Below are 22,444 nucleotides of genomic sequence, written 5' to 3'. Positions count from 1 at the left end.
TCCTTCTCCTTTAAACTTCCCTATTTTTCCTACTTATTGGGGTTGTTGGAATCATCCTTGATTCTTCTCCCTCTGTCTCTATCTCTCCCTCTCTCATTCTCCCCCTCTCCCTCCATCCCTCCCTCCTCATACTCCATATCTAGTTACCCTGTTGATTCTCCTTACCCAATTTTTAGATTACTTTTGCCCTTTTCTTCACTCTCCTGGCTACCCGTTCCTCCCCCCCACCCCATAGTGGAGGTGCTCATCACCACCTACCTGGAGTATTACAGTAGCCTACTTATTATTCTTCCTGCCTCTAGCTTCTCTAACCCACCTCCATACAGCTGCCAAAACAATATCTTTTGGGTATCAGTCTGACCATGTCATTCTTCTGCTCAAAGACCTTTAGCAGTTCACTGTTGCCTCTGGGATAAAGCACAAGCCCCTCTGTTTGACATTTAAAAATCCTCTGTGGTCTGGCTACATCTTACTCATCTAGCCTTATTTCACATGCCTTTTTATGCATTCTGTATTCAAGCCAAATTGGATTGCCAGGTGTTCTTGCATTCTACATTCCATCTATTTCCCACCATACACATGCAAAACCAATTCCCATGTTGGTCAACAAACATTAAGCACCTACTATGTGCCAGGTGCTGAGCTCAGCACTGGGGATGCAAATATGAACGCACGTATCCCTTCCCTCTTTTGTCTCTCAGTATCAGGGCTCAGCTCAGTTGCTTAGTACCCCACCCTTCCCCCTTCCTGTTATTAAAATACTCTCTCTTCTCACATTTTCCTTTATTTACTTATCTAGGAGAAACAAGGGGGAAGAGAATAAGCATTTGTATGTGCCAGCCACTGTGCTAGAATAGGGGTTCTTAACCTTCTCTATGTCGTGGACCTCTGGGGCAATCTGATGGAGCCACTGGATGCCTTCTCAGAATAAATTGCCTTTAAATACATGAAAGAAAAAAATTTAGGATATGCAAAGGGCACACCAATTACATTAAAATACAGTTATCAAATATACTTTTTTTTTTAAGCAATTGGGATTAAGTAACTTGCCCAAGGTTACACGGCCAGTTATTTTGTGTGGGTGTTAGGTATCTGAGGCCGGAACCGATTCCAGTCTCCCGACTCTGGGGCCGGCACTCTGACTCACTGTGCCACCTGGCTGCCCCAAATATACTTTTTAAAAAACCATTGGACCTCTGGATAAGAACTCTTGTGCTTAGTAGAATGTAAGGTTCATGAGGACAGGGACTGCTTCTTTCGGTCTTGTCTTTTGATCACCATTGTCTGAATAGGCAGTATTATGTACTAGAAGGACAGCTGGGTTCTGTGACAGGCTCTGTAACCCTTGGTAGTCAATAACCTCTCAGTGCCCTATGCCCTTAATTGGTTGAGAGAGTTTCCTCACTGAATATTCCCTTTACCAATGAAATCACATTCCTTCCCCTTTAAAAAAAATCAGAAACAAATAAAAAATTCAGTGCCAAGCATGGTGCTTTCCATATAGTATACCCTTAATCATTGTTCAGTGAATTGAATAGGACTGTTTGGTCTCAGGATTTTCCAAGTTTTATTTTTTTTACACTCCTGCTTCCTGTAACATTTATTATAAAGCAGCCTGCCAAATCCTACAAAGGAAGATTGCCTCATTTTCATGTAGGCTTCTAGTTAAAGATGAATCAGGACACATTTTAATTGCTTATTACTTCCCCTAAACACACATTGACATGGTGCACTTTGTTAAATTACCTGCAACACTAGCATTTTAAGAAAATGCTTTATGCTCTTTTAACAGTACTGTTTATTGTCCATAAACTTGCCAGTGTAATCGAAATGCCTCTGTCTAATGAATTGCACACATGTGCAATTCTGCTTATTGAAACTATTAGGTGTTTAGCTTCTGCAGGTGGTTGAGTATAACTGACAACAGTGCAGTTAATTTTCACCTTTTAAAAAAAGGGAAATAAGCCCCAGGGTTAAATTCTGTTTTCATATGCAATATTCCTAGAAAGAGGACAGAGGGATATTTTCTGTGCACTGGCTGAAGCCCCTTTTTGGGTATGGTTTGGCCTGATGATTTTCTCCCTACCTCCTATGACCTTGACCTTGAAGCTTTGGTCTGAGAAGAATTTCAGAAATCCCTGGTTTGGTGGGAGTTTGAAGACTGATCCAGTGTCAGAAATCCAGGATGAGCCCTACCCATGCTGTGCCTCAATGGTTGGAGAAGCAGAAATTGCCTATTAGACTGGTAAACTCGAGTAGCTCTTGGTCTTGCCTTCAATTCCATGGGCCTCCCCTCCCCTAAAAGGAAGTTCCCCCATATGAGTTACCACTTCTGCTAAGACTGGAGAGAGTGTCCTTTGTTTTCCAGAGTCCATGGGGCAGGGATGGGGATGGGGCTCTTAGCTTTCCTTTCTCTTTTTAATTCTTCACTACCCTCAAAAAGCATCCTGGCTGTTATACGTCATAGCCAGAATCCATTTAAATGTACAGCTCATCTTTGCTACCTTATGAGAGAATCCCAGGGCGTGCTATAACTAATTAATATAGCAATTGTTAATATAATTTTATTGTCATTATTTTGTATATTTTATTAATATCAATAACAATTATTAAATTATATGTATAACTAAAACCTTATAAATACATAACTTTTCATTAAGCACTTAGCTAGGCATAAAATCAGAGCATTAAAGAGTCTCTTGGGCATTGTTTACTTTTATTTCCTTTCTGGCCAACATGGCATTCCTTTAGCTATAATCCTTGGGGTCACCGCCATTTCTTCAAGTCTGTCTGGCTTCTAACCCAGGCCTAGACAGAGTGGTCTTGAGAGAAATCTATAGGCCCTTGGAATAGTAGAGTCCTTTTGTAGTTGCATCTTGGGCCGCCTCTTTGTTCCACTTGGAGTTGTTCTCTTGATGGTCCTTGACCCGATGACTTAATCTTTTAGGCTCCATTAGCAGGAATCCTGTTTTCTTTCGGACTCCAAAGGAGCCTTTTACTTCTTTCTCTCAGCTGAGTGACACATCTAATCCAGTGTTTTTCTAGTAAGCTGACTATTACCTTTACTTCTCCATTCTCATTCATTTCATTCTGTGTTCTTATTTTAGTTCTCTTTCTGAACCTAGTTTCTTTAAAAGGTTTCATATAACCTGGTCCTTTGCAGTAGCTAACATCCCAGGTCCAGCATTCCAGTCCCATGTTATTATCAGTACCACTGCAGGCTGATCCGTATCTGGCGTACTTACGTTTATAAGGTCCATACTGCCCGTGAGCATTTCACCCCAACTACCACTGGCTTCAGTCTGGTTACCCACCAAGTAAGATGTAAACCTTCTTGAACTGATATTGTTAGAGAGGCAGCACTTCCCAGTTTCACCCACAAATGATTGTCATTGTTCTTACTGTCACTGAAGATCTGGCTCTCTGAGAAACAAAAGACACAGGTGAGAAAGAATGCCTGTGAAGTTGTCACCATTTATATAAATCTGCATCCTACATTGAGTGCCAATTCTTTTTCATATGATATCAGTCCACCTATGATACCCCCTTATCCAGGTCAATGTGGAGGTCAGGCTTAATTCCTTTTATTGGTGGGGGGCAGGGCAATTGGGGTTAAGTGATTTGCCCAAGGTCACCTGGCTAGTAAGTGTTAAGTGTCTGAGGTCACATTTGAACTCGGGTCCTCCTGACTCCAGGGTCTGTGCTGTCTTCACTGTGCCACCTAGCCACCCCCAGGCTTAATTCTTTAGAGCAGTTTTGGATTTCTTACAGGATCTTCCAAGGTGTTTCAAGGCTTTTCAGTAACCACAATGTCAGCCACCAACAGGAACATGGAATAGTCTCACCATTGATAAGGGAATCAATCCCTCTTCAGCTTGGATTCTGCTCTGGATCTCCTCCATGATGATAGAGGCAAACTTTGTTCATATCTCCCCATTTTATTTCATTGAATGATATTTCAGATCAGACCTCATCAGGGAGGCCAGCTTTGAAAAACTACTAATATTAATATCCTTACAGACTCCAGTGAGGAGACAGGATGGGAACAATTGAACCATTTAGAGGAGCTGGAAGTCATTAACTATGATCCTTCTGAAAAGATGAAGGTTTGCCAGGCTTTTCCATCTGCCCAGCCCCCGAATCTGCAGGCCCTCCAAACTTTACCATTTGCCCTTCTACTACCTTCATGATCCTTGGACACTACCATCTAACCTATTATTGTCCTATACATTTCTTGCTATCAGATACCTTGCTATCTAACTTAGAATTTTCAGACCTTTCTATCTGAAGCAGACCTGAAGCTGAACAGAACTCCTATTTAGAGTATAAGCTTTTTGGAAGCAGGGACTGCCTCACTGTTTGGAGTTTTTACCTCTAGAATATAGCACAGTGCTTGACATGTACTATTAGCAAATGGTTTATAATTTTTCTTTCCATTCATTCATTCGTTCATTCATCCACAAAAGATCTTTCAGCAATTTTTTGATATATGAATAGGAGGTACCTTGTATGAAGAAAGTGTTCAAGGTAGTGCTTTGATCTAATGAATCAAATGCTTTTTTAAAATCAACATTAGAGCAGAATAGAACTCTACATTTGTTCTTTCTCTCAGTTGTATGATGATAAAGATATGGTTTCCTATGTCATACCTTCTTATACTCTCTTCAGTGGGTTCTCTTGATATATGTATATAGATTATCTTCATAAAAAGTTGATGTATGTGTGAAAGAAGTCATATAAGACAGATCTTTTCCATACCTTTGGTATTTCCCCCTTCAGTTACTTCATGGTTCTGACCTTCAATACCCTTACAATTTTGTCACCACCATCAAATATATCTTCTATGTACACTTAGTCTAAGCTAGCTTCTTTTCCTTTGTTTTATTTAATATCATTTTCAACCTCCTTTTTAAGGACATCCAGGACAGTAATATTAGGGTCTAAATGTATTGGCTCTACTCCCCTTAATGGTGAGTAAAAGTTTGTTATAAAAGTATAGATCTGTTTTATTTTTCTTTTCTTTGCTGATCTTCTATTTTTCATCTCTAAATGCACTTGGAATTATTTCCTTGGGTCACCTGCAAAGTTTTATTTAAACCCTGATTTTATCTTGAACTGTATCTGCCTTGATTTATGAAGTGATACTGTTCATAATTTCCATCATCCTTCTCCATAAGGTTTTGCAAACAGTATTTTTCCCCCTAAACCAGCGCTGTCTTTTACTCCTTTCACTTGGCAATGAGTCAAGTATGTGCTGACTGAGAAACCTTTTAGGCTGTTTTGTGGTTCCTTTGTTATGGTAATTGATTCTTATTGGAAAAATTTCTGAAAAAAATTATTGTAGTTTGTGGTCTGTGTTTTTTGTTCCATCCATATCCTCTTTTTTTTTTTGGGGGTCACTGATAATATATTTAAGCCTGCCCAGATGGAGTTGTTTTAATTGGGCACCATATCTTTTTTTCTCATTTTTATTCTAGCTTTGTACTAATTTTGTACTTGGCTCTTACAAGTCAGTGGTCTGACTGTACCCAGACATATGATTCAGGAATGACTCCTGTTATCAGTAGTGAATCATTTCCTATCTGTTCAAATATAAACAGTTTCATTTGTTGCAGTATTATTTAGTTTATAATGTTTAGTGTCTACTGACCAATTTTGTTTTTTCTGGAAGGAAGTAGACAAGGGGCTTCTGTGTGGTCTTTTCATGTTTGGCCCCTCATTTTTTTTTATCCTTGATTCATATTTTCCACTATGTATTGTCATCTTAACCGATTTCTTCCTGGCTCTGAAGTCATCTAATATCAAATGTAGATATGTATAATTTGGAGGATCTTAGTGCATCCTTCATGGAGTTTTTTTAAACCTTTTCAACCTCTTGAATATGGTCCATAAGCTGCAGTTATTATCATAGTGGTCTTATCATGACCTCTGCAATATAAGACGACCAAATATCCCATGGGGTGATGTTTCTTGTTGTCTTTGAGTGGGCATAGGATAAAACCAGCTCTACCAATTCCTTCCTTTGCCTTTTTCATAGAACTTCTCAGTCATCTGATTTTCCATTACTTGACCTTTCTGGTTCCATGTAGAGTGAGAATGTTAACATTGATAGGATTCAGTTCTTCTGGTAGTATGTTTACTCAGTGGTCATTGGACAAGACTCTTATTTTTAGATTACCAAACTGAAGTGCCATTTTAGTATAACCATTAAATGAGAGTTTTAGACTGTTAAAAAGGAGTTCTTAAATTTTTTTTGTATCATTGACCACTTTGGCATTCAAGAAACATACACACACATATCTTCTTAGAAAATTTTTAAATTAATAAAATACATGAGGGAAATAAATTATAGTGAAATGGTTATCAATATATTAAAAAACCCTAATTCACAGAATTCCTAGTTAATAGCCTTATCTCCATAATCTTTGATTCATAATTCTTTATGCCCTCTTTTCAGCCGTGTTGCCACTGTCACCAGAAAAGCTATATAAAACTGAGAGCCATTTTATATTTTTGTGTAGTGGGTTACCTTTGGCCAAATGACTAACTTACTGGTCGCGATCTTCATCCTCAATTAGGCTGGTCCCTGGAAAGCAGATTCAGACTCTTGCTGATAACATACTCAAAGCTTTTCCAGTATTAGAAGTCTTCCACAGCTGGTACTCCACTGGCAAAGCCTTCAAGACCCCAGGTTCACCTCCATGCCTCTCCAAAACATCAGAATAGGGCTTTGTTGAGCACATTATTCTATACTGAGAACAAATTAGTTAGAACTAATCTAAGTACCCTAGTGTAAAAAAAAAAAAAGATGCTTAGTTAATAATGAATAAAGCCATCACTCCAGTCTGGCTACTTAAAAGCAGTGCAAAATTCAGTGTTGGAAGAATTAAGTTTAATTACTTTAAACTAGATTTTCAGTGCATTATCATCTTGGTTATTTTTGCCTTAAGTTTAGTAAATTCTATAGAAATTGTTTCTCTTGTGCAGTTTGTTGTGATGGAAAAGCCATTTAATAAATTAGCAAATTGGAAGGTATTCATTGAGTGTACACTATCTCCTGGTGTTAGGCTAACCATTAGAAGTTAAATGTCAGTCATAAAGACACTTCAGGGCTTTGACTGACTTCATAGCAATATGCCAAGTTCCATGATCTGTTTCTTTTATCCCTCTACCTTAATTGGTTGTGAGTGGTAATTTCTCTATTTAAAAAATGCCTCAATACAAGACTTTCCTTCCAAATACTGAAGTATTTGTTATTTGTATTCAGATATTGTCTGCTATTATTTACTAGTTAAACTTGAATTTTTGTAGCTAGTTAGACATCAGCGCACCCAGGTGAGGCATTGATGGTTCAGTGAGTTTGGGCTGCATTTCTTTCCCACCATAAAAAAAGGTATTGAAAATAATAAAGAGACAATGAACACATACACATCCTAAAAGGGCTTCAAAGTACAAGGTGAATCTAGAAGCATTGAGGATCAAAATATATGACTACATGTTAAAAAGCAGACAGGCAGGGAATTAAAAATATAGCCCCAAATGCTTAATGTTGCCTTTTAACTGTACTTAAATTCATATTCATATCCTGTCTGTCTGTCTAAAGTAGCCTGGGTTGATATAGTGATGGTATAAACATATCCACTTCCAGTGAGTGCTTCTGCAAATCCTATTTTGATAAGGTCTTAAATCTGTTGAGATCAGATCATAAAATTCCCCTGAAGTTTCAGCCACAGGTAAAAACATTACTTGACAATTTCTTTTTAATTTTTTTTTTTAATTTTTACACTCAGAGTCAATAACCCACATGGGTAATTTTCCCCCCCAGAAACAAATATGGGTAGCATGTGGTGTATTAACAGCAACATTTCAAGTGTAAATATTAAACTTGGTTAGTAAATTTTAATTTACCTTTCAGTAATTTTATGATTTACATGGATCTCATGCAGAAAGCTTAGAAAGATTTGATGACAAATGTGCTGTAATAATGGTGACTGATAGGCAACTGAATGCTTTTTTAGAGTGGAAATACATCAGATATTAAGTTCTTCATCAGTGGATATTGTTTCCTAGGTGATTTGTGGGTAGTGCATCACTGAAGGTCTTGCTAATGTGATTAATACCATTAAATCCCTTTTAGAATGCTTGTAGAGTGTATGCAAATGCTCCCTTTAGATAGAGGAGCTTTGTTTAGCCCATTTTGCACTTTGTATAATGGAATCCTAAGTTGCCATTAATCTCACAAATTTGGGAGTGGGTCTTTGTAGTAGTTACAGTGCGACTGCTATGGTTATTAGGTTTTTACTGAGGCTTTGCAAAGTTAACATTTGTGAATGAACACACAGAGCTATAGCATTATGTAGCCTATACACTGTTATGTGTTTTGTTGTTGTTCACCCAGAAATCTATTCTTTGAAGACAACATCTGAATGGAAATGTGCTCTGGAAAAATCTCTTAATGATGCTGCAAAATTTCCTCTTCCAATGGAAGCGTTCAAGGTAAGCTGTTCATTCTTCTCTAGAACACAGGTTTGAACAGGAGACCAGAAACTAATGAGTATGTGAATGTTTTCAATATCACTCCAATCAAAATACATTCTATTGGGTTCTAGCCAATATTTTCCCTCAGTTTTCCACTTTAGAAAGCTTCCTTTCTGGTGATATTTCCATGTCAAGTATTTAAATATAAACCATTTAGGTACAATCATATAATCTGAGTCAGAAAGCCAGGGCTCTAATCTCAATCTTGCTACTTATTCCCTACATGACCTTGGGCAAGTCTCTTACCATCCCTAAGCCTCAATTTATTCACTTGTGTAAATGTAAAAGTTGTGTTCAATGTTGATGGACCTGCTCTAAATGTATGGTCCTATAAAAAAGGAAGAGAAATCAGTTTTGATATTTGAATTCTAATGTTGACCCACTCCCCTATTTGGGTTCCATTTTGATTCAGCAGACAATATATTAAGGGTATACTATTTATGTATAAGGTAGCTTTATCTGACTTTTTCAGTTTTTCCCTGTGATTACCCATGAGGTTAAAGGTATTGATTATTTAACACATGTATAAGTGGGAGTTACATACATCTACTTGTTATAATGAAAAGAAATTTACAAAATTTTGAGAGGTCTGAAATGGATTGAATGCCTGACACTCTTAAGTTTTATAAGAACTTGTAGGAATATATTTTATTTTATCCTGGGAAGAAAGACTATATGTATAGAATCATAGAGTTTTAGAACAGAAAAGAGACCATCTAGTCTAGCTTTTTTATTGTGTAGGTAGGGTAATCAAAGTCCAAAGAAACTGAAGTTCACATAGCAGAGCAGAGACTAGAACCTATGTTTCTAGGCTCCCAGGCCAATGTTCTGTTCCCTGTATATTTGGCCAAGGGGAAACACTGTTGTTATCAATAATAATAGCTCACATTTATTTAGTACTTTTAAGGTTTTCAAAGCACTTTACAAATATTCTCACAACAACCCTGGGAGATAGGTGGAGAAACTGAAGCTAGGAGAGGTTAAATGAATTGCCCAGGGTCACATAGCTAGTAAATGTATGAGGCTGGATTTGAATTCAGATCTTCTGCCATCAGGTGAAGTTCTTTATGTACTGTATCACCCAGTGTAGGTGGCAAAGTCCAGACTATATAGGAACAGCATAGTACACTGGAAAAAGCATTGAATATATAGTCTTAGGTCTTGAGTTCAAATCCTGCCTATGATGTTTACTATCTCTGTGACCTTGGCCAAGTCCTTTAATCTGCCTGGGCCTCCGTTTTCTTACCTGTAAAACGAGAGGGTTATATACCCAGTGACCTTAGATGGCCCTTCCAGATCTAGATTTATGGTGCTATGAATCTTAGAAGTTTTTCCAGTTAGTTCCAAGGAGTTCATTTTCTAGACTAGAACAGCTTAATTGTGTTTTATGGTAGTTTTGAAAAGTAATAAAAATATTATTAATTTTTTAAGCTCCTTGAAGATAGGGACTGTATTCAGAGAGCAGAGAACCTTGTGCATAGTAGTTATGTGATAAATGTTTGTTTGTTGAAGAAGGGGATAAATAGTGGTCTGGATGTTTGTTTTCTGAGCCTTAGTTCCATTACTGATTCAATTTTTTGGCAGATTAGAAAAAAATGACTCATCTTTCTATCTTATAATTTCCCTGTCTATAAAAATGGGACTAAAAAGACTTGTCTCTTAATTTACGATATAGATGTATGGCTTGAGGATGAACTGCTTGACATATTTATAGCATTTTAAGCTGCTTGACTGAAGACTTTGTTGCACTAGTAGCAATAATTGCTGACAAATCAGGGTTGCCTAAACATTTTTTTCTGACTTACCTGTTAATGAAATAATGTATAATCACTTCAGATAACGTAACACACAATCCCTGGTGCTTTCCTGAGGTAATACTGAAAAATGAAGCCATATATAAACCTCTATAACTTTCTTATTCCATTCTTAATGAATTTTGTTTCTTGAGTTAATATAATAAGGGCATAATTAGAGGTGCAGGTTGATTACTTAGGAGTACATTTGAAAAAGCTCCTAAGTATATTTAAAAAAAAAATAAACCTACTAGTAGTTTCTTTTTTTGTTATTGTTGTTTGCTTGTTTTAATTAAAAAGAAAAGTCAGACATGATTCATATTTTAGTAGCTCACCTGCATTTTCTAAAATATAATCTCTGCTTTCTTTTGACTTCTTCTTAGACTTAGGAAGTCATTTTCATGTTGTGCCTAAGAATTTGTCACTGATAAGTTTTCTTCTACCTAGTCTTCCTTCCCTTGATCAAAATCTCTTTGAGGGCAAAGACCACATAATACGCCACTTCTGTACCTCTTACAGTGTGTGTCTAACTCAGTATTGAGCACCACCAAATACATATTTTCATACATTCCCATTTGTGGATAAGTTTATTGCTCCATTGAATAAAATGGAAAAGAAATATTGACACAAACTCTCTTAATCTTATATTTTAATGAATGCTATAATTTCAAATCTTAAAACCTAATTTGGTTCATAATTATTAGAATGTACCTTTTGAAAAAAATCAACTTCTATTTGCCCTACTTTATGAAGTTACCACCTCATAATATGGAATCATATCAAATTAGTGAGTAGGAAAAATCCTAAAGGTCTTCAGTTTCTCATACATTGGATTAATAGATTCAGGCTATTTGTGGGTTCATCTTTTTGCTGGTCATTGGATAAAAATTACATGCCCATAGGTGATACAGTAGATGAGGCACCAGCCCTGGAGTCAAGAGGACCTGAGTTCAAATCCAGCCTCAGACACTTAGTAGTTGTGTGATCCTGGACAAGTAACCTAACCCTGATTGTCCTTCCCTCCACCCCCCAAAAAAAATTACATGCCCATCATTTAAACTTAAATATAGATGGGGATGTAAGATTCCTGAAAGTAAGGTCTGTTATGTTTTTGTATCTCCAGCACAGCCCTTGGAATGTGGGAAGCAGCTTGTTGATTGATAGAATTTTAAAACTTTAAGGTATTGAAAATCATCTTATATCATAGGAGAATATGAAAAAATTTTAAACAGGTTGCCAAATATTGTTGTAGGTAGTTGCATGTATGTGGAGGTAATTAAGCCTAAAAAAAAATATGGGTGTGGTATCACACTAATGGTCACAATTAAAAAAAATATAAGGAATGAAAAAAATCTGTCTTATTTTTTTAAGTTTTGGAAGTTTCAGCATGCAAATATGTTCCTGCAGAGTCCCAAAATAGACTCTGTATTTTCCCTCTTATCACTGTTTGATCATCACTGTTTCCCAGCAGGCTAACTTATTTCTAGTTATTTTCATTGTGGTGCAAGGAATATATATTTGGATTCAGCAATGAATCATCCTAGATGCATGTTGTGGTGGGAAATTGTCATAATGTTCAGCTGTTATGAGACACAAGTCAAAGCTAAGCACATTTAATGGGCTGAGATGAACAATATTTCAAAGCCATTGTTTTTACACTTCAGATAAATGGGTGTTTTGATGGGATGAATCACATTAGCCAACAAAAGTTTTCAGCATATAGCATATATGTGTTCTTATATATAAGGCTGCCAGGTTCAGGCTCACCTTTAACTAATGTGTGTTACCAGTGAGGTTATAAAGTCAATTAGGAAAGGTAGAGCCCACCTCTCATTCCTACCAACACTACTATTGCCTCTTTTAATGAAGGACCTTCCTTCCTTCCTTCCTTCCTTCCTTCCTTCCTTCCTTCCTTCCTTCCTTCCTTCCTTCCTTCCTTCCTTCCTTCCTCCCTCCCTCCCTTCCTCCTTCCCTCCCTCCTTCCCTTCTTTCCTTCCTCCCTTCTTTCCTCCCTCCTTCCCTTCCTAAAAAGACTAAATACCATAACTAAAATTGGCATTTTCACTACCACATAGATAGTACCACCTATTTGCATAACTATGTTATGAACACCATTGTGGTAAAAAGAAAAAGGCTAAACATTCGGTTACTTTTATTCCCTACCTCCTAGATAGAGGTAGGGGCAGATGGGAATGAGAAGGCTGTCTCTGTCTGTATCTAAAACTATCAAAGCAGCTTGTGTTTTTGCAGGGAGAATGTGTTGCCTTTCTTTCACTGAAACTTTTGGTAAAGTATGTCTTTAATGAACAATCCGTGCTTTAATTGGCTTTGAACTTCTCACTAATAGACCTTAGTTTCCTCATCTGCAAAATGAGGGAATTGGATTAGGTTATTTCTAAGGCCTCTTCTAGCTCAGACAGTCTATGGGTAGGCTAATACTGGCCTACTAGCAGGTGGCTGCTTTAAAAGTCAGGTTGACATTTCACTGAATCTTGAATAAATTGTCTAGAGTAGGGTAGGTTTATCTGAGACTGAGCCAGCTTTGTAATCATCAGAGCTCAGAAAAGGCAGACCATTGATTGCGAATGATATGAAAGAAAATACCTGGCAGCCAAGATGACCAAATTAATTTCACACTGTGCCCCACTGTGGAGCCACCAAAGCCATCATTTGATTAACAGTCACATAAGCATCCCTTAAATATCCAGTCTTTATGTACTAGGCCTGGGTTCTCATTAGTAATGTGTGCTCCACCATCAACTAACATGAAGTACCTCAATGTCAGTGTAAGCTCAGGCATGTTTAAACATGCATGTAGAACCAGACATACATGGAAACTAGCTAGGTGTCTGTTTATTATGCCTTTGCCTTTGTAAAATAAGGCTCTTAGCTGGCTAGTCATTGGGGGTGGGGCGTGGTGAGAATTATCAAGATGATGATTTTAGTTGTCTAATTCACTTGGGGTATATACAACTTAAATGGGTCTGACAATTTTTGTATTTTTAGAAAGGTTTTAAGAGGGAACAATATGTGCATGGTGGGGGACAAAAATTCATATATTGAGAATTAATGGAATATCTTTTCTGAGATCTTCACACATCCATGCTGTTTATTATAATTTATATTACTTTTTATTCTTTGTAATTTTTATAACTTGTAATCCACTCTCCACCCTACTTGCTTATAAATTTTAAATTATAGCAACTTCACTAGCAGCTAATGTATCTATCAAACAGATGTTCTGCAAATGAAGAAAAGTATTCCCAATTTGCCATTTATTGTCTTCCAAGGAAATGCAAATTTCTGAAGTTGGTGGGGTGGGGAGAGGGAGGATTTGTCAAACCACCTTCATTAATGTGTAAGTGTAAGGAAAGAAAAACACTGAAATGCCACCAACCATCCATTATCCCTCTTTATGTCTTTAAGAAATGACATTGCTTGATCCTTGCCTTTTTTTCATCCTCTGTGAAAGTGTTTGAAATGAACAATAAGTGATGGAAACATTGAATGAGCTCGTGATTCATTTTGAGTTAGAAAGAAAGGTGTTGGTAGCTCAACCTGGGAAAATGAATTTCAAGAACAGAAATCATCTTAGTTTCAGGGAAATCTGTTAACTGTTATATCTGTGTGGGTGTATGTGTGTGTATACTTGTATGGAGAAAATGCATAGTAGAAAGAAGAGGGAGTGCAGCAAAGTGAATAGAGAGCTGGCCTTAAAGTCAGAAAGACTCCTGACCCAGAGACACATTGGCATAACCCAGGACAGGCTATTTAATCTCTCAGTCCCCCAGTCCCATGAGACTATAAATTGTAAAGAAGGTTCTGACCTGCATCTTTAGAGGGAATTTCCTTATTAAAGAGTTCCTTATGTGCATATATCTTTATTTGTATTTTCCTTTCTCCCTTCCCTTCCTTCCTTCCTTCCTTCCTCCCTCCCTCTCTCCCTCCCTCCCTCCTTCTTTCCTTCCTTCCTTCCTTCCTTCCTTCCTTCCTTCCTTCCTTCCTTCCTTCCTTCCTTCCTTCCTTCCTTCCTTCCTTCCTTCCTTCCTTGTGCCATAACTAAAGCTGGTATTTTCACTGTCATCTAAACACTTGCACATAAATGCTATGTTATGACTCTACCACCATGGTAAAAATAAAGAAGGGGGGAAATCCAGTTACATAAAACCTGAGGAGGGAAAAATCCATCCTACATTCACTGTGATCAAAGTCATCCAAATTTATACTTATTAGATGATTATGTAAATTAATCAATCAACAAGCAATTATTAGGTACTTATCATGTGTTAGAAACTGTGCTAGGATCCAAGAGACCAAGTACTGAGGATGAAACAATCCCTATTCAGAAGGAGCTTATGTTCTGATGGGATAGGCAATAAATACATGTATAACTATATAAAAATAATTCTGAAGAGAAAAATGCAACCCAGTACAAAGTAGTTAAATGCAAAATAGTTTGGAAAAGAGGAGAGTAGCATTTGAGGGTATCAGGGAAGGCTTCAAGCAGAAGATGGTGCTTGAGCTATGTCTTGGAAGGAAGAGGGAGGCATTATGAGGCAGAGGTGAGGAGTCCATTTACTGGTATGGGAGATGATCAGTGCAAAGATGCAGAGATGGGAGATGGAATTTCATGTGTGAGGAACAGAGGCAAGTCTACTCTACCTGGATCACAGAATGTTGGAGTAGGACTGATGTCCATTGAGGCTCAGAAGATAGACTGGGGCCAGCTTGTAAATGGCTTTAAAAATTAAACCAAGGAGAACACATTTTACCTAGAGCCAATGGGAAATCATTGGGAGTTGATTAGAGTAGTCACATAATCAGGTCTGTGTTGAAGGAAAATCATTTTGGCATCATTGTGAAGGACAGACTGGAATGCTTGAAGCAAGGAGACCTATTGGGGGCTGTCATAATAATCCAGGCAAGAGGTGATGAGGGTCTGCCTGTCCTGAGGTTGTGGATGTTGGAGACATTGTAGAGGTTGACGATGGCAGGGTTTGGCACTTGAATTTGAACATTGAGGGAGAGTGGGTAGTTAAGGATAATGCCAAAGGAATGAGCCTGGAAGACTGGAAAGATGACGATGCCTTTGGTAGAGGAGGGGAGTGTCTTGAGGGAAGGATAATAATGATAGGTCTAGGAAGGGTGAAACACAAGGAAAGATGGAATGAGAGGAAGTTTTAGCCAGAAGACCATGAAAAAGGGATGAATTGAGGTTTCCACACATTCTGAAGGCTGAAGACTCCACAGCCCTGGAATAGGTCATTCCCGAGATAAACTCAAATTCTGTATGGAATGCAGAAATCTATTTCGGAAGGGCATTTATGATGGTATACTGTAGTGTGAAAACAATTAGTTAAAGCTAATTTTTGAGTCTGGTCTCAAAGACCTGTATTGTTAATCTTTTCTTTAGTGTATTTCTCCTTTCCTGTAGATTCCCATTTAATAATAAATGATGGAAAAATATTGTGTGGAATATTGATTTTTTTTTTAGAGACATTGAAAAATGCTTTCCATGTACATATTCCCATCTGATTAAGAATATTCAGACAGTTTGATCACAGGACATGCTGAGAATTCTTAACCCTATTATTCAATTCTTAGATATAAATGTATATATATGTAAGCATACATGTAGACTTAACCTTTTGCAAAAACATCTCTTTTCCATTTTCCCATATGAGTCCAGGGTTTGGGTCTGTGGAGAGAAGATTAAGTTCCACAAAGAGAGAAAAGACTTTCTTTCTCACTCCATCTGGTATAGCCAAAGGGGTAAGAAAGGATGTACACCATTAGAATTTTAGCACGGATGGATTGTGATTTTGCAGTTTCTATGGTGATTAATATTTTGTTGTTCAGCAGCTTAATATGTTAGCTAGGAAAAAACCTGTGGCCATGTCTAAGGACAGAATTTCCCTTCCCTGATAATTTCTCTTATCGAGAAAAAATGCAAATGGCATTTGGGAATTGGATATGTTTGAAGGTTGGCTTTCCTGCATTTCTCTGGCAGCTTATTGCTCTCTGCATTTGTCAGTGTATAAATTTCAATTCTAGGCCCTGAGACAGAATTTTGTGAAGGGTCCTTCCATTGTCTCCCAAACCAGCCCCACCCCATTCCTACCCCAACCCTGAAGAGGGGGAGGGTTCTTGTGTACAAGTGCCTTTAGGGTGGTAGTTATGACTGTCGTTTATTTTCCTTCTGTGGTGTAGGTAATAGTCTGCTTTGGTAGAGTTTCCAGGTTGGTGAACTGCAAACAAATGAATCTCATGTAGAAATCACTTTCCTCAAGACATCAGGAAAAATGTCTGTTTCTCATAGTTGAGAGATGTTTCTCAAAGTTGAGAGATGTTGTTTTGGGGGAGCGGTATGGAGGAAGGGATATTTTTGTCTTTTTTTTGTGAATTGGATCTTGAATTTGAAGCACATGAATGTCATCACTACAAATGGGCATTAGGGAGCACTGACTTTTATGAAGCCGTGATCTAACAATAAATAAAACTAGTTGGATCCTCGGTATGTGTGTAGTTCACTGTAATACCAGCTGAATCATGTAACTGCGTCTATTATATTATAGGGTCATAGATTTAGAGCTGGAAGGGATCTTAGAATCCAAGCCCCTGATTTTGCAGATGAGGAAACTGAGTTTTTAAGAGGTAAGGGACTTGTCCAAGATCTTGTAGGTGGTTTTGTTGTTGATTTGTTTCTGACTCTTCATGATCACGTGGACCAGTCTGGCAGTGGGTTTTCTTGGTAAAGATAATGGAGCGGTTTGCCATTTCTTTCTCCAGTGGAATAAGGCAAGCAGGGTTAAGTGACTTGCCCAGGGTCACATAGCTTGTAAGTGTCGGAGTCCAAATTTGAACTCGGGTCTTTCCTGACTCTGGTAGGTGGTAGAACATGCTATCAATACATTTTAGCAGAGTACTCGACAAAGTCTCATGCTCTTTTTAATTAGGACTACTCACTGCATCAGTCTGAATGAGATTCCTCTGTCAGTTTGAGGAATTTTAAAATGAGAATTCTTGATCTCATTCTCCTCTCCACTCCAATTCCTACATTTGGCAGTAAAGGCCTATCTTAATGAGTGATTGATTATGTGATTGTTCAGGTAATTCCGCATTACTGAAGGGAAAAGGAGAAAACTTGTTCAAGACTTTTATGTTCAGGTGAGATATATTAAAGGAGATTCTCTGTAAGACCTCAGGGGAGGAGTGGTGATGGGAAGAAGGTAGTATAATTTTCCTGATCTGTGTCCATTTTGAGGTAGTGGTGGTTTCCTGGTTTCTCTTTTTGAACAGGAAAAGTTCCAGTGATCATTCCTGTCTTTTCAAGGGTTCTAGAAGGACGGTTGGTGGGGGGAACAGGGAGCTATTTATTACATCCACTTTCAGCTCAATGTTTTACATTTTTGCGTGTAATAATTGGTTGAAGAGGTATGAAAATGTGGGATTGCAATGTCTCCAGTATCGATGACTGGCTTAATAGGGTGATATAGAGAATTGTATCTAGCCAGGTGTTGTGGACTGACTGGGACCAAGTAGATACATATGAACTAAAAGTTGGAGAAATGGGGAAATTTGATTTTAGGGGTAAAAGCAAAAGAAATTGAGAAGCAATATACAGTTACAAACTTCTAAGAAGAGAACATCATCAGAAAAGTCACTGAAACTAAGTAGGTACTATAATTTAATTTATAGTTTAATAGACCCCACAGCCTTTTCTTGTATGTGTGATGGAGAGACGTGGGCCAGAGAGTATAATGGGGTTCATTTTGATCTACTTCATTCCTTGACCTTAGGATTTGTTTCATGTCAACTTGGAAGACCATCTGTGCTTGACCTTGTATTGTTTAACATTTTTATCAATGGTTTGAATAAGAAAAACATAGTTGGCATGTTTATCAAAGCTAGAAGAGTAACTCAACAGCAAGCATTTATTAAGTACCTACTGTTTGTCAGATACCATGCTATGCACAAGAGATACAAGTACAAAGAATGAAACAATCATCATCAGGAACTTATATTTTAATGGGAAACAAATGCATATATAAATGCATACAGCATAAATATAAAGCATATATGTATGTGTGTCTGTTTACATAAAGTAGTTAAATTCAAAGTAGTTTGAGAGGGAAACCAGTAGCAGTTAGGGAGTTTAGGAAAGGCTTTATGTGGGAGAAGTTGATAACTAAAATCCTGGATGATAGGACTCAGAAAGTTCTTGCCAGGGTGAAAACATTAAGCCAAATCTAATAAGATTAAATTTAGTGATAAATGTAAAGGCTTACACTTGAAATTTTTTTTCCCTGCCAAATCAGTTTCATCAAGTATAAGATAGGGAAGGTATAGCCGTCCAACATTTTACTTGAAAAGGATTGGGAGAAAGATCAATATCAATTAATAAAAATTTATTTAAAAAAGAAAAAGAATGAGAGATGTCAGTTGACTGTAAGCTCAGTTACAAGTCTATAGTGTGATGTAGTAGTAAACTAAAGCTAGTATAATCTTAGAATGCAGTGAGAAGACTAGGGAGAGGACAGTTCTGTCATGTCCTGCCCTGGTCAAACCACATTTGTCATTCAGTTCTGGGGAATCACGTTTTAGGGAGAATATTGATAAACTTTTAGAGTAGGGTAACATAAATGGTGAAGGACCTTAAGTACATGACATGAGGATTGGTGGAAGTTATCTCACCTCAAGAAGAGAACACTTAGGGCAAAATGGCTCTGTCTGCATGAAGTTTGCCCTCTGGGTGAGGGCTTAGAGCTGTTTGGATGGGTCCAAGGACAGAATTAGTGGGTATAGGCTGCTGCAGCTCATTTAGGCTTAGGGTAGGAAAACATTGTAACCTAAGAGAGCTACTCACCCTAGAATGGGCAGTGGTGGTTGATAGTGGGTTCACCCTTACTGAATGCCTTCAAACAAAGGCTGGGCAGTCAGTCTTGCTGGGGAGCACATTGATGAGGTGCTTATTCAGTCATGGATTTAACTAGAAGTCCCTTCCAACTTTGAGCTATGATTCTGTGAATCTCTAGGTGAGAGGATTTAGAATTAGAATAATATTAATAATTAATACAATGACCAGGAGTGAGGATTTGAGCACAAGCAATGGCATCAAAAACACCAAGTAGAAGTGTAAAACTGGTCCAGGAAGAATAAGAGAAAACAGCGGAATGTCTTAAATGCTGCATTGGCTGAAACTCCAGTGCTCTGAGTCACATAGACCCTTTGGATGATGACTGAGGATGTGGATCAGAATTAGATAGGATGAGAAAGTATGGCTGGGTTGTGATTTGTGGAGGTACTATGTACATTAGGGAGATCACAGATCTGTTGCGTTATTGACAGGAAATATCTTGTCACCCCCATTTACTTTATGTGAACTTTGTATTTATTTGTGTATAATTCTCCAAGGATAATGTAAGTCTCATGAGGGCAAAAACTCTTAACATTTTTCTCTTATATAAAAATGGAGATGATAATAATGCCTACGTCCCAGAATTTTTGTGAGGATAAAAGATCATATTTGTAAAACTTCTTGACAGATCTTGAAGTGAGATCATATATTCACACGTGATACACACATCTGGCATTTGTGTGTATACTTGTATGCATATATGTGTACATATATACATATATATTTATATAGCTAAATATATAATATATACTAGCTATTATAAAATTATATAATTTAATGTAGATGGCCCTAATAAAATTTAAAAATCACCTTTTATCAAATATAATTCATTGAACTAATTATATATGTCAGTGAATTACATATTCAATGAAAGAAGACAGTTTTAACAAATGTTCATTATGACCCTGGACGAGTTGTTTAATTTTTCTGAGCTTCAGCTTCCTCACTTACAGAATGAAAGAGCTAGAATTGGATGATATTTGAAATCTAAAATTTTGTGATTTCTGTGATCTCTTTGTTTTTCATCAGAATTTTCCCTTGGCAGTTAATTGGTGGTTAATCTTATTCCCACAAGGAATCAATGATTGCCAGTTGAGGTTTATCTGGTCATGGAGAATGTGATTCTGGTATGTTAGGCTTTTGCATGCCATGTATAGACTCCTTCAGATCACTGGGTATTAGACAGCACAGCATACTGAGGCATAGACATAAAGAGAAGGAGGTCATGAATAATCTACCCTCCCCCAAAAAACCCCAAAGAGTTTACCAAACAGTGATAATTTTGTATTCCATGCATTCAGATTGGAATATTGGCAATTAATATGCCAAAGAAGCAGAGAGTAATGAATAATAACAGAATTTTGAGTATGAAAATTATCCGTCTGTAAAGGACTTGCAGTTTAACTTTTCCTTAATTATTTATTTGATAAGTTCATATTATATTCATTATTAGTATGTGAGCTCCTTGAGTACTGTTGTGACCTCTCAGAGCTTAGCACAGTTCCTGGACATGGTGAGCCCTTATTAAATGTGACTGATTTGTACCATATCTTGTTCTAGATTGTCAGCTCTGTTAGGGCAGGGACTGTGCCTCATTTAAATTAGTATTTGCTACAGCCTTCAGAATAGTGTTTTGCACGCAGTAGGCACCGTATGTTTATAAATGTTTAGTAACTTAAATCACATTTCCAGTAGTTCTGAGTAATGACCTCTATAATCCTGTGCCCAAGGTCAGAATGAACCCCGCTTTTCATAAACAGAGACTCAGTTATTTACAGGATGTTGGTCTATCATGGGATAAAGAAAATTTTTGCTATTAAACAGCCTCTCTATTTCTATAAACATAGATTAAATGGTATGAGATACCTTGGGGGGTTGCCAGTATTATTATTTTTTTCTTTCTTTAACTCTTTACAACATGTTTTAGTGACATATGGGTAGCCGTCCTTAATGGCATTAAGAGAAAGCCACATAGTGGTCATTGCATAAGTCAGGTTCCCCCATATCAGGGCTTATCCCCCTAGGATAAGAAGCCGAGTCCTAACTGAAAGAGGTTCAGTCCATGGTGATTGATCCCAGAAGGGAAAAAGGTAGCCCAGGGTGGCTCACCTGTGGAGACAGGAAAACAAAGAAAGGGAGAGGATGGAGCACTTCTTTCAGGAATCCTCTCACAGAGGCTTGGAAATAACAAAAGTCTACTTTGTCCCCTCTGCTGGAAGTAGAGGGGTAACAAGTTGAAGCCGAGGGCAGCAGGAATGAAAAAAGGAGATGAATGGGATGTATGCAGTATTGATTCTCTGCTTGGGTGTTTGCGTGCCTTCCCATTGAGGGAATGTTATGGAGGGTCGCATTTTTTTTATTCACAAGATTATTACTCTTGAGGGCAATTTCTCAATAGCCTAGAGACAAGGAGAAGCAAGAGTGTGTATTTTGTGGGGACTTCCCCCCTACACTTTTCCCCCTTAGAAATGTTATTCATTACATACTTCCTTCTTTGAAGGGAAGGAAAGGGCTGAATAAGAACTTGGTGATGGGGGCAGTATAGTTAAGAACATTCAGTGATGTTACCATGGTAACATCTAGTTGTCTCAATGCCCTAAGCAGAAGGGGCACACATCACTAATTCCACCAGCTATTTTCTCATGGTTGGGGTATGAAGCTAGGGGGGAAATTGTCCAGCAGTGATATTGCCATGCTCTCTTGCAGTCCAGAGTACTCAGACTGTACAGAGTGTTGCTGCGGTAACATGAGAGCCCTTGGTTTATTGGGAGAGAATTAAGTAGATAGAAGGCAGAATAATCCTTACTTAGAGTTGTGTCTACCTTTCTTATGATGTTAATATAAGTAAGAATGGATAATTTACTCCTTTAAAAACACACTCAAGGTGCTAAATTTTATTATTTAATAAATACTGACCCATATTTATTTTATCCATTTATTTACAAGGTTTGGAGAGCTACTTGTTCAGAATATTGTGAAAATAGCAATTTCCAGTTAGAAACATTTTGATTCAAGTTGCAGAGCATGGTTCTCATGATACTTTTTTTTTTTTTAGCATTTTTCTTTAGTTTTTGACTTGCTAAAAAAAAAACCCTCTATCTTGCCACTGTAAGCAGAAAATGGAAGTGCATTTTACAAGTTTGGCTTATAGAGTCTTATGTTTTTGTTATAAATAGATGATAAATTAAATTTAATT

The 22,444-nt window shown here is 37.5% G+C and overlaps 1 protein-coding gene across 4 annotated transcripts in view; it reads left to right on the top strand.

The window, feature by feature from the left end:
• LOC138176135 (scm-like with four MBT domains protein 2) overlaps positions 1-22,444 on the top strand; it is a 311,257-nt gene that overhangs the window by 171,178 nt on the left and 117,635 nt on the right. For all 4 annotated transcript variants that reach the window (XM_069106903.1, XM_069106904.1, XM_069106905.1 and 1 more), the window contains one exon: positions 8,399-8,496. In XM_069106903.1, coding sequence (XP_068963004.1) covers positions 8,399-8,496 — 98 coding nt within the window. The remainder of the gene's footprint in view (positions 1-8,398; positions 8,497-22,444) is intronic.

This window comes from Petaurus breviceps, unplaced genomic scaffold, assembly GCF_028583685.1.
Source record: "Petaurus breviceps papuanus isolate PSGF00001 unplaced genomic scaffold, PetGlider_PUasm1.0 81, whole genome shotgun sequence".
Classification (NCBI taxonomy): domain Eukaryota; kingdom Metazoa; phylum Chordata; class Mammalia; order Diprotodontia; family Petauridae; genus Petaurus; species Petaurus breviceps.
The sequence above is the reverse complement of the archived record's forward strand: the minus strand, read 5'-3'. Positions and strand labels throughout refer to the sequence as shown.